At 36.4% G+C, this 13,623-nt stretch overlaps 1 protein-coding gene across 1 annotated transcript in view; it reads left to right on the top strand.

Annotated features, from left to right (window-relative positions):
• The window catches only part of THSD7A (thrombospondin type 1 domain containing 7A), a 254,685-nt gene that overhangs the window by 187,684 nt on the left and 53,378 nt on the right, over positions 1-13,623 (top strand). Inside the window, exons 10-12 of the mRNA XM_059475319.1 lie at positions 6,125-6,359; positions 9,341-9,456; positions 11,627-11,759. Of these exons, the coding sequence (XP_059331302.1) occupies positions 6,125-6,359; positions 9,341-9,456; positions 11,627-11,759 (484 nt within the window). The remainder of the gene's footprint in view (positions 1-6,124; positions 6,360-9,340; positions 9,457-11,626; positions 11,760-13,623) is intronic.

The raw sequence follows: 13,623 nt of genomic DNA, 5'->3' as shown, positions 1-13,623 counted from the left end.
AAATCCTGACAAGCATGCCATAGAAGTCAAAAACCTAAATTACTGGAAAAATTAAACCACTTTCTTATGCTTAATCTTAAAAAGTACTCCTTACGCAGAGAATGAAAGTATATAAATAAATTAAAGAAGCTTCCACGGTTTAGGGTATTTTTACAATTTTAGCTGGAAAGTACTTTTCACCTTTTCTTGTATTATATTAAAACATTTATCAGTTTAACTTTTTTTTTATGCTTCAGTGGAATGAGAGTTATTTTCATCTTTCTCCTCATACTCCTGTTATGCCTCTTAGTCATTTGTTACATGACAAATAACTGAATGACTTTTCACCTCCAGAATCCCATGACTGAGATCAGCTGAGTTCCCAAAACATAAAATACTGGGTGCTGGGAGCTCATTTCTTGTTCTAGGAGCACAGAATATAATAATGTGTTTGAATATCTGTATTCACTGATATAAAAGGAAGCTTCATGTTGAGCATTTTTTGGAAAACATGCAGTTCTCGGTTCCATTCAGAACTTAGAAAAAATGCCCAGAACTGTAGATGGAAGCTCTGCAAGCATCATGTAAAACTAAAAGTTCCAAGTCTCATGTAAGACCAATAATTCCATCTACACATTAAAGCTGAGTTCTGAAAACAGCTATCAGTTCTGTTCAGGTGAACAGTCACACAAGTTTTCTTTTGGATTTCTGAACCTTTTCTTGAGCTGTTGGTATGAGAGACAGACCAGGGTAGGTAAGCTATTCCATAGTAATTTCTGTATCCTGTTACCTTGAGTTTTTTACTCAAAACACAACAGGAAAAATATATTGTGAATAAATATATACTATTCCTATTATATATCAGGACTTGATATTAATTAAAGAAAAAATATGCAAGACTGTTGCAAATCCATGAATAAGGCTAAATTTGTATTCTAAAATGACATAAGGAGTCCAGGTGTGAGTCCTTGATCACACACATCCTCCTGCTAGTCATTCAGTGCACAAGCCTAGACAGATCAAAGCATTGCAGTCATTGCATACACAATGAATACTGCAATCCATCAAAGTATCTGGTACATTTAATTCTCATTCATTTGGGTACTTAAACATGAGCACCCCCTGAAATTTTTGAGGCTCTATAGATACATGAGAAATAGGTTTTTTATCTGGCTCTCAGATGGCTTTTTATCAAGTATTGTTTGTGATTCTTCAGTTTCTCTCTTCTTTGAAATGAAAAATACTATATTCTACCATTTTTTCTTGTTAACATTGGCATATGACTGTCTGTAATAGAGCTATGTCATTTCACACCTAAGAAATTTTTTTCCTCTTAGTACCAATCTATCTCTGCTGCTGAATTGGTTTGAAGAAACCATCAAGTTAACATGACTGGCCACCAGGAAACAACCACAGTCTAATAAATTTTTAATTTGATTTAGAATAGGAATAATTCAGTAGTATTATAATAATTCCTCAGTGTAAAGAATAGGTTCACAGAAAAACTATAAGCTGTATGTAAAATACAACAAATATAAGCCATATGTTAATTACAACAGCGACAAAGTTTTCTAATGAGCTCTGGGATACCAACTGCCCCTCCAGCACTACACTGATTTCTGCTTGAGCCAGGAGCTGACCTCAGTTGTACACCCTCTCATCAGCATTTCCTCATTCCATACAAGACCCTTTTCATGTGCTCAAACCACACACTGCAGAGCCTCAGGCACGGTGTGGTCATGCACATCTGGGATGGGCTTATTTACTTGCATTCAGGGGAAAGAAAGGAGTCTTTTCACAAGATAAAGACTTACTGTGCTTTGTGAGATGACTCCATGTGAAAATGACTGTCACAATAAAAATTTTTTGGTATTTTTTCTGAGATCATTGTCCTCAGCTTGAAGGTTTGAAAGGCAAAGTGATTTATAAATTTGCCTGTGAGACTGCCTATAGTGTTAGCTCATTTCTGTCACTGTCAAATATATCTTCATGGTACAGTAAGAAACTCAGAGAAGTCACTGTCTCAAAATAAAAAGTGAGAGCAAAGGACATAGTGATGTTAGCTGATACATCATACAGTTGTTCTGCATAAATCCAGTAAGGTATTGCATACAACTCAGCCTGTCTCTCGAATGTAGGGTGTGTCTACTTTTGGTTTATATTCTGTTTAATATTTCTGTTCTTCTTTTTACTCCCTGCTTACAATATATCTTATACAATGAGTAGTGTGCACTAGGACTGTTTCACATTACTATTGGACCTGAGACTCAAAAGAACTGAATTAATCTTAGTTTTTCAGTAAGTAATAAATATGTAGATTGATTTTGTTTTGATTATACACTGCCATAGACTGGAAAATTGGTGCAATACAGCATAACAGTAATGTTGTGAGTACATCCTAAGTTTTATCAGTAAAACCAATTTTGGAAAAGTAAAGATTTAACACGCCAAACCAAAACCAAAAAACCCAAAAAACCAAAAATTCAAAAGAGGAAAATAATGCAAAGAGGAAAATAAGAAAACTTAAAAGCTTAATTTATTAAAATGAGAGGGAAGGGAAATTTTTTTAATATTATTCTCTTAGGGCAGGGATGCATATGTGCACCAGTGCTTTGCTATGGGTGTTACATGCTCATAGATCAGCAAAGTGTAATGCCATAAGGACTATTTGGTATGACCATACAGCACAGAGCACTAAACATCACATTTAGATAGTATAGAATATCAGTTGTCCATCTCATCAGATATTCTGTTTGACAGGGACCAACAACTCTTCTCATCTATCTGCAAGATTGATTTATTGAATATGTAAGAAATATCTGGATCAAAGGAGTTTCCTATCAATACTTAACAGATTATTGTTTATATGCTTTATTCCTGTTAAATTCCAATACAGTTTGACTACATAGTTGCACACAAGTAGTTATGCTTAGGGGTTTTTAATGTATTTATTCTTCCTACATTTATTGAGTTTGTTTTTAATTTTTGTATTTTCCTGGCTTGAAAGAACAATGCTTGGTAATTAAATCTGAAAGCATAGAATGAGTATTTATTTCAGCAGCAAATTTCTCATTCACAAAAGAATAAGTTTTGGAGAGCATGAGGTTTTTCATTAAACAGGAATAAAAAAACCCCACTTAGTTTTGTAACTGTGCAACCTGAATTTTCAGGCAAGACTTACTAAGTGACCTGACACCTGTGTGAGAAAGGTGAGCCAGGGCAGTGTATGTTACTGTGCTTCTTTTGCTCAGGAGCCCATCACCTCAGATTGCTGAGTGTGGTGAGAGTCAGGGGTTCATACTCTGTCCTGGAAAATTCTTGAGGACAGACCTCGCATCTACCATGAGCCCACTCTGCATCCTGACCTGTTGTGTATTTCAGACAGGTCTGCTTGGTTTGTGAAACTGATATAAACCAAAGGAGGGAGCATCAGTGTTTGCAGAGCAGGAACAGTCTTGGATCTGACTGTGTCTGTCCTCAGGAAGTGCAGTTGCCTTAAGAAGTGCCTACCTCCTGCCTACAGCAAAGAAATGAGTTACACCCATTTCACTCACTAGAATACAACAGGCACTTCAGTCACATCTGTTTTCTCAAACTTTGAGATTATTCCAGCTGTTTAGAAATGCATTTATAAAACTATATGCCTTTGCAAAAACAAGGGATATCAAAATGATTAATTAGAATGATCCAAAATGCTTTAAAAAAATGTTTAACATTTTGAAATTTCAAAGTTATCGAGTCAATGTCACCAAAAAAAAAATTTAAAATCCAGTCATTGAATATCCTAGAGCAAGGTGTCTTACCCCTTTAGCAGCTCCAAACCAGGCAGAAAAGCAATCTAAGTGTATGACAATTCTGTCAACTACTTTATGAGCAATATGCAAGCCCCTCTGCAAAGCTAGGCTTTCCCTTCCAAGTCTACTTTGCTCAAAAATCCAAACCCAAAACTAAATGCTTCAGCCCCAATTGGTTTTTGTATCCTTGAAATTATTATTTTTAGTACTGCCAAGAAGTCATTTACTGTCATCTGATCATTTATTATTAAAGGATGTGTTTATTATTGTATGTCCCTTTTTCCTATATTCTGATTAATTCAAATGTCTATTTTATTTTTTTTCTGTGCTACTCATTAACTTTTACATTCCTGTCAAACCTGTCCTCTACTGGGGATATGCTCATAAAGTTATTACCCCTATACAGATGTTGTAAAGGGCATCTCTAACTGCCAGTTTTCCAACCCCTTCTGATTTTCTGTACCCAGTTAAATTGGAGGAAGCACAAGAGAATGCTGTTTTCCTGGATGGAATGGCACATTGATTTTTATTTTAGTCGTATTATTTCCACATTTTGTTCAGTCTTTGCATGTTTTTTAACTCCTGGTTTAATCTGAACAGAACTGGATTCCCACTGAGCTGCAGACATTCATGCCCCAATGTTTTTCATTTACAAGTCAATGTCAATCTCTTTTTTTCCCCTGAATATATATTCTTGCGTAGCTGCCGAAACTGAACCTAAGTTATCACTTTATTCTCAAATGTCTTAAGAACTGGTGCCTGTGGCATTCAATATTTTTAACATTTTTTCAATATTTTAAATCTATATTTAAAATATATTTTAAACAATTCTGATAGACTTGAGTTGCATCTATTTTCTACCAAAAAATTTGAGTTATTCTTGAATTAAATTCACGTATTTGTAGGTTTTTCTAATCCTGCTTTGCAAAATTTAAGATTAGCTAGTCTGTGGCATGAAATTTCAACTGATATGACGTTTCCTGTCGCTTAGTTGAATCAGTATTTTTAGGAAAAAGACAGAAATTAAAAATATTCCTAGAGAAATAAATTGAGAATTATGACTTTATCTTGTGTTTTCATTAGAATGAACCTTTTCTCATGTTTGCTGCAGATCTAGACCATACAGAGAAACTTGTTGTATAAAGTATTTTTATACTGGCAACTTGATTTTCTTGTGTTGGAGAGTTTGAAGCATTCATTGTTTCTTTCATTATATTTACTTTTTTTGTTTAATTTCAACAACGGGTGCTTAAAACTCCCTCCCTCCCACATATCTGTCTAGCAGACATGCAAACCTGAAGTTTAGTGCTGGGGTATAAATAATATACTCTACAACATGCATTTGGTGGGAGCATGCATTTTAGAGAAAAGTCATATGGATCATCAGCATTAACTAATAAAAAGCTCCTCTTTCAATTGTCTCTCCTACTTTTCTTGTCTTTTAGGAGAGGCTAAAATGTTGCTTAGGTTTTTTGCTGCCTTTCCATCAGTTGGAGATAGGGGTCCCATTGTTACTTTAGGCCAGAATCTCAAACCTAGATTCTAGTGACACCAGATATTTAGCAGGTGTGATGTCTGCTCACAGGGCTGGACCTGGAATAGCCTGTGATCAGCATTCATAGGAAAGACCTCTTCATTTCTGCTGGAGGACTGGGAGGCCAAAGTAAGTTTGAAGTGCTTGAATATAATGAACTGAACATACTATCAAAGAAACCAAGCACAACAAAGATAGATTTTCTTCACAATCATTGACACTTGATTGCGTTTTAATCTTAACCTGAAACAGGCTTTGTTATCTTAATCTGGACCTGGAATTGCCAGCTGTGCCATCCTCATTGGTTCACATAATATGGATAAACATCCACTGGGAGCTAGGAGAAGAGCTCCAAAAATCTTTTCAATTCATCTGTGAATTAGACATAAACAGAGGTCTTTACACATGTATAATTAGAATAATTGACCATTTCTTCTGTCTACAGCCTTCATACATCCTTTTGTGATCTCTTGCAGTCTTTCAGTGTTCACTTCTAGAGAACACTGAAAAAATAAGGCTGTAGACCACTCCAAGCACATTAGTGTTATAGAAATTATGATTATTTTGTTGTCCTTTTGGTACAGACTTAAATACTGTCCATGAACAGTCTGTTCTGTGTGGCTTGTTGACTGAAATTTATGAAAGTCGATATTGGGCATATGAAGAGGAGGAAAAAGGAACAGCATTTCTTTCATGTAATCAAACATAATATATAACTAAGAAAACTTCAAAGTGAGTTTGCGGTGTGTGGTTTTTTTTAAATAAAAATTATATCTTGTTCCAGTGAAGGATCATTTGCCCTCTGTTACTGTTCCAGGAGGAGTGCAGTGCCCAAACAGCAGCGCCCTGCAGGAGACACGCAGCTGCAACGAGCACTCCTGCACTGTGTACCACTGGCAGACTGGCCCGTGGGGACAGTGCATAGAGGACACGTCTGTCTCTGCTTTCAACTCCTCTGCCAGCTGGAACGGGGAGGCCACCTGTTCCGTGGGGATGCAGACAAGAAAGGTCATCTGTGTCAGAGTCAACGTGGGACAAGTAGGCCCGAAAAAGTAACGATCTTTAAAAGTGTCTTCATGCTGTAATAATGTTTGGATTTTACTGCTTTATATTTTTATCACCAAAAACTGCTTGCAAAGGCAAAAATACCCTCTTCTGTGTGTTCTCATGAGGGGACATTTCACCTTCTAAAAATACAAGACTGGCACAACAGGAAGACTAGACAATACCTTTCTCAGTATGGATTTTAATGGATAGTATTTATGATGGTGGTTCTGCTGACAGCTACATAAATCCAGTTGGCTCCTTACCACCATCAGGTTGAGTCACAATAAAATTCTTGGAGTATGTGTGTGAAATGCAGAGCGGCACCATTTTGAAGATCCTTGTGCTGCTTCCAAACAAGCAACATGCTGTATTGATTAGTGCAGTTCTACTCAAAAATAGTGATAGGAATCTAAATACACTAAAGCCCTTCTCAGAACCAGACCAAGGAGCTGCAGCACAGTGAAAAATGGCATGGCATTAATTTGAAGCATTAGTTTGAACATTAGTTTGACAAAATTTGTGGGGTTTTTTCCCCACTTATGTGTTTTTTTTTATTTCCTTGGCCCAGTGATTTGGGTTTACAGTTTAATGTGTTACTAGGGTTAAATACAGATTAGCTGCTAGTAAAATGCATTTGATAATATCTTTGTAGGGATTTGCAGTAAATATATCCCACTCAGAACAGATTCAAAACTCTAAGAACTGGTAGCAGAGGTCATTTAGAAAGTTCATGAGGCAGCTATTTTCACACAAAATGTTTGCTTGATGCCTGCCATTTGCTGTTTTATTTGGCTGTAGATTTAAGCCTAATTTACTTTAAATGGAAATGTGGGGAGTAATGTCTGCACATTCAGTAATCTAAATTGTTGTGTATCTGTATTAAGTTGCTGTTCTATTTAGTCGTGATAGAATTATCTTTTGTTTGGTACATTTACAGAAAAAAATCCCACAAATCTCTAATGATGTATCATCCTTTTTAAATCTACTAGATGCCACTACCTTTGATTTGATGTTAAATTCTGGGAGGAGGACTGTTTTATTCTTTCATAAATGAATCATGTGAAGTGAAAAAAGGTCTTGGTTGTTCCTTCAAATTGTCACATCAAAATCACTGAATCATTTTTAAAGACCCAGACATTTAACATGAAAGTGTAAATAGGAACCTTGTTTTAAACTCCCCTTAATAAAAAGGATTACTGTGGTATGATACAATCAATATTATTGGCCTTATCTGCCTCACAAGTTACAGACTCCAGCATGTATCTTTTCTGTTTAATTTGACCTTGAGTAAGGACTGCAAAAAAATCAATACTTTGCTTTAAGCCATATATAGTAAACACAAACAATATAAAGCATAGAAATGGTGTTCTAATTGAACTAATTGCCTTGCCTAAGTATCTGAAGAGCAATTGTAGTGTTTAGCACTCCTGAAAGATGAAGCTCTCCATAAAATGGTGAATGTGTGTATTTCAGACTGTTTTGTGTGCTTATAATTTCACCTGTTTTTAAAGGGAAAAGCCAATGCAAGAAAAAACATTAGCAAGCAAATGTTCAATGCTTTTCAGAAACATTTTTTAATTTTAATCTTAAAGAAATTTCTGACAATATTGTCAATATATGCGATTGGAAGCAGAGGTTTTGTTAAAGTGTATCTGATCATATCTAAACACGCCCTTGCATATAGAATCTGATTTTATGAATCACATGGAACTGAGGCACAAGTTGACTAAAAATTGTAGAGAGAACTTACATAGGGGCAATGGAGATTTGTGTTGCTATAGCTGTGTTATTTCATGTTTTTTCACATTGGTGGGAGGGGAAAAAAGAGAAGGGGTGGAGATCCCATTTTAAGAGGGCACCAAGAAATTCGTGCTCGTTCATGGTAATTGATCACATACTGAGAACAACATGTGAATTGACAGGAAAATGCAGAGACATCTGATGGAAAGCATGCACAAGCAAGTATTATTGTTCTAGAGCATGTTCCTGTAAAACTGCAAATCAGCTTTTGTCCTCCTCACATTGCTCAGTCATAGCTCTCTCCTGACCATGGAGACTAGATTTTCCTGATATTTTACCATTAGACTTGCCTCTCTCACCTCTTTGGTCCCAGTTCCCCTGGACTGAAAAGAGGAAAAGCTAATCATAGTAATGTTTTTCTATAAGGATCCATAAGCTCACAAACATGGATGTTATGTTTCTCTTACATCTTTACATATTCTTCAGACAGTCTACAGTCTGTATGTTTTTGGAGCAACAGAAATTTTGAAATTATTTCAAATATTTTTATTACTTCTATGAGAGTTATTGTATCATTCTGAAGCAAGTATTGTGGCATAGAGAGTTGTTTTTCCTTGATGAAAAAAGACAGAATCCCCACAGAATGGGGAAAATGACCTGGGTAATGAGTCCCATATGTGGTAGTCCAATAATCCTTTTTATATGCTGATCAAGACTCTCCCTAAAACAAGCAAGGTTTTCTGCCTTTTCTGGCAGTCTTTCTCAGTCTCATTGATCTGGCAGTTTTAAATCCTTTTCTGGTTTCTTTCATAAACACAGCCAGCTTATGCCTATTTGTTCCTGGGTTGGCAGTGTTATTTATTTTAAATATGCCTCCTTCCAGAGTTTATTTTATGATAAAGTGACGAGACCTGAAGATGTATTTTACTAAGCTAAATAATGGGATGGTTTTTCTTCATAATTATGTGAAAGCTTGAAAATTACCCTGAAAATACAAAATCTAGTGTGGTGAGTGAGGGATGATGATTATTTAAATCCTGAGGTGCAGCATACTCTAGATTTGGCTTGCTTTCACCACATGTATTTAATTGCTACTAGTTTTTATAGCTGTGCTCCATCCTGGTGAATTCTGGACAACAAGCACTGTCCTCATGTGCCTACAAGCATTGAGTACCTCACACAATTCACTACTTCATTGCAGAGTGATTGTTTATCTGATAATGCTTCTTTGTAATTTTTTTGTTAGATGCCCTGAAAGTCTCCGACCTGAAACTGTGAGACCTTGTCTGCTTCCCTGTAGGAAGGACTGCATTGTGACTCCATTCAGTGACTGGACACCGTGTCCTTCTTCTTGTCAAGAAGGTAATTTTATCCATTGCATGTTAATAAATTTTAAGTATGTAAAAGATGGGGAGTCAATTACTTGTAATCATTTTTTGCAGAATGCTTATAAACATCTCTTCTGACAGAGTACGTGAAATATCTGGTATAGCTGCTGCAGGGAGGACATAGAATTTTTGCTGAAAAGAACAGTTATTCCTATATGCATCTGTTTGGATTTTTTCCCACATTTTGCCTAATGTCACAAACTCCCATTTGCATCTTACACTGATAAAGTGATAACTAGTTACAGGGTAGACACATAGCTGTTATCATCAGCTTGTCATCTGAACATCAATACTTACACAATGTTAGCATTTTAATTGTCAGATTATAAAACGGACAGATTTGGGGTTTGGAAATACCTGAGTTTTTGCTGTTTGTTCATCAAAAACCCAAGTCTTTATATACAGAAAAACCCAAGTGTTTATATACAAGGAGATACATATGTAGCTAAGTAGATATGCAGTTGTACATAATTTTGTCTGGCTGCTTCTATTCTGAGGAAAATTGAAAGAGACTTAATAAAAATCAACAGACTTTACGTTGATGTGAGTGTTCTGATTTAAACATAAAATCCAACACCAGTTTAATATACTTGGCAAAGCTTTTTAAAACAGTGCAGGTCTCCCCTGAATTTTTATTACGATGAAATCACACAGGAAGTTAGCGTGATGCTAGTATTAGTTTTTTTTTTCTCTTCTTAAGCTTAACATGAGGCATTTTGCTAATGTGTACTATTACAGACAGACTCTGTAATACTCCCTCTTCCACAGGGTGCTAATCCCTGTGTGGGACATGGTGATTACTCACAGCTACTCTCAGAATGTAAAAGATATTGTTACATCAAACATCCAGACTTGGGCTGTCACGGCCAATTCTTTATGCTTGGTAAAGGACAAAAGCATAAAGGCATTTCTGCAGTAATTCCTATCAGTGTTCAATGCATTCTAACAAATGAAAAAAGGAGTTAAGAATACTAAATTCATAACCTTTGAAAAAGAGCGGGGAATTGAATCTATGAAATAGTTATTCATTATTATATATGTGTTATTTTACAGCAGTATTAATTGTTCTTTCTGAAATATTTTTGTTGGAGGAGGTCATACTGGGCAAAAATGCCATCGTTTTCTGTTCCCATTTCTGTGGGTTTTAAGAAAGTTCTTGATGCAATGAGCATATCTTCCTGAGTATTCACCACAAACTATTGTACAAGCTTCTATAAAACAGTATATTTGTGAACTATGAGTGTTTTGTCTATTCAGTGAGTCCATACTACCAGAAAAATTTTTATTTCATGGGGTTTACGCATTTGTGCCAGCAAGAAGGTCAGTGGCTTTGCTGGGCTGCACGTCTGTCTTGCCCCTTGTGCCAGCTCCTGGCATCTCCTGGAGCTGTTTGACTGGGAGTGAAGGGTTTCCTCTGGGCTGAAGAGTGGCCAGGTGGTGGAGAGCCACCGCCGGGATTCTCCTACTGCTCACTCCTAATTACAATTGCTTGGCCGTGGTCCAGCACGCTTCTGTGATCAGACAAGCTGCAGCTGCTGTAATAACCCACCCAAAGCTGATATCAGCCCAGTCAGACAAATGTCTGCTCTACTGCTCTCTATGAAAAAAATAAAAACCCTCCAAGATTTTTACCTAACACAGGCATTGCTGTGGAACTAATACAGATCTGTAGCTTTTCTCTTAATTTTCTGCCTGAGGAACCAATACCTGAAGATGACTAAAATCAAAATTCCTACAGGAACTATTTACTGTTTAGCATTAATAATGGATGACCATAATAATTAAAAACTGCAAACTTTAAAGGAATTATAGAGTGGAATTTCTGTTTCTAGTTTTACATGTAAATGTTTAAAGCAAGCTTACACCTTCAAACTGTAAAGTGTAGCAGCAAACTAATCAAGCTTAGTTTTTGTTCTCGTGTACTGTTAATTTGTTCAGTATTGCTGGTATTGCTTTCTGTTTAGTTCTGCTTTCTGGCTTTGAGATGAAATTAAAGTGTTTTTTCTATTAGGCTTAATTTTTCTGCTTTATGGGTAAAATAGCATGTCAATATTATGGCAATTGGTTCAAAAACCTTGTTTTCACCCTAATTATTTTCAACCTTAAGTATCAGCAGTAGAAACCAACTATTGTACTCTTTGCAGGGGGTGTCACAGTCAGGAAGCAGTCCCGTCACCGAGTCATCATCCAGCTCCCTGCCAATGGGGGTCGGGAGTGCCCAGACTCTTTGTTTGAGGAAAGGGAATGTGAAGCTTCTCCTGTCTGTCATAGTTACAGGTATGTGAGACAATCAACCAGAAACAACTCAGATATGATTTTTAAACTTGTACTACCTCTAGAGCTTGCTGAATTCCGTTACTTAGCAGTAGTTGTTTTTCTACTCTGCACTATTTAGAAAAGTAGGATACACATCTGAATCAAGGTTTCACAACAGATATATAGACTCAGTTGGGCCCACAGGGAATCAGTGGTACATTTTGTTCCAGCTCCTTGGAAAGAACATTGCAAGAACTAAGAATTACTTTCCAGAATAAATTTTTCATAGAAACTTTTTTGACATTCTAAACACGTAAAGCAGATCTTTCTAAAATATCCAAAGTGCTGAACTTCAAGCTTATGTGTTTAGGAGAGCTGATTCCTGGTGCCACACTGTTCAACCTACCATAGCCTTGATTTTTCTATCCCTCTAAGCCCTGAGATAGTCCAGAGCTGAAGATATCCCCATATGCCCTGTGTCCTCTGCATTGCCCTGATCTTCATCACAGAATGTTGAGGACTATTCCAGAAGGTGGAACAATTTTTGCTTAAGAACAGGTTTGGGTAGTTCTGTAATATCTATCTGAGTGTGTGGGAAGGTCTAGACACACAAGAAGAACTTGTTGTTGATGGAGACAAAGTTTAGAAAATTCTGATGCCATTAGTTAGATTAACTTGACAAAATAATAAAAAATATATTTTTAAATGAATAATAACTCCTATGAAGCTACTATCTGTTGCAGAGGTACAAATAGAATTTAAGCTTAGCTTAATGAAAGGAAATTGAGATTAAAGTAATGTGTTGCTTTCATCATCTCATAAGAATTATCATTGCAAATTCATTAGGAGATCACACTCTGTGCAACTAAAAGATATGAAAAGATTGAAAAGGGCATTGGGGAGCTACAAAAATCAGTACTCTAAACACCAGAGAAATAGAGATCAAGAACTTTTTATAGTCAGAATGAGAGCTGGAGTTTTGTCTTTTAAAATGCTGGCTGCTCCTCATCTCTTTAGTATCCTCAGTATCTGAGCTACATGATAATGTGCTGAGCATAAGAAAGAAGAGTTGCTAGAGAGTGGTAGATGGGGTCATTTATATTTCATGACATGAACTAATACTAAACACATGTTCCATATATTTCCTTTAGCATCTTTCTGACCTTTCTGTCACACATGCTGCGACAGATGGACTCACATACTCAGCTGGCTTGTGCCTTAGTTGCTGTCCCATAGAGGCAGGTTGCAATGAAACTCTGGGTGCAAAACCATTAAGATACTTTAAAACATGCAAATGGCTGATGGCTGGAGCTGTGGATTATTGTAGAGTTGTGACAACAAACAGACTTGGCTGGATTTGTTATATTTAAGGGCTGGGGTATTGTACAGCACTAGCAGGGAACTTTGTAAAAGTTTCATAGCAGTTTATATTAATGATAGAATAATTTAAGCAGTGCAGTATTGTATTTGTTATTGATGGGGTTTTGCAAATTCTTTTTGTTTGTGTTTTATTTTTGATATGGTGGACCCATCGTGTTGGTTTTCTTAGCTGGCTCCGCATTTGCAAGGTGTTGCCACTCAGCAACCCAAGATCCCAGGAATTTCCTGAGGCACCCTTGCAGTCACTCAAGCCCACTGTCCCAATACTTTGCTGCAGCTACCTTTCCTTTCTGTTTCTTATTTCTCCTTTTTTCTTTCTACCTTTGCTTCCTCCTTTCTTCCATGTGTTCTTAATGGTCTCATCCTAAAAGAAGAAAAAAATTTAAGAGAATAGGGATAAGTTTATGATATTGTTATTGGTTGGTTTTTGTTTGTTTTTTTTTTTTTTTTGTTTTTTGAATTTCCCGTTACCAATTAGTAAAAATAAACAACAGCTTATGGTGGT

Source organism: Ammospiza nelsoni, chromosome 1, assembly GCF_027579445.1.
Source record: "Ammospiza nelsoni isolate bAmmNel1 chromosome 1, bAmmNel1.pri, whole genome shotgun sequence".
In the NCBI taxonomy this organism is placed as follows: Eukaryota; Metazoa; Chordata; class Aves; order Passeriformes; family Passerellidae; genus Ammospiza; species Ammospiza nelsoni.
Note: the sequence above shows the minus strand (reverse complement) of the source record. Positions and strands in the feature narration are given on the sequence as shown.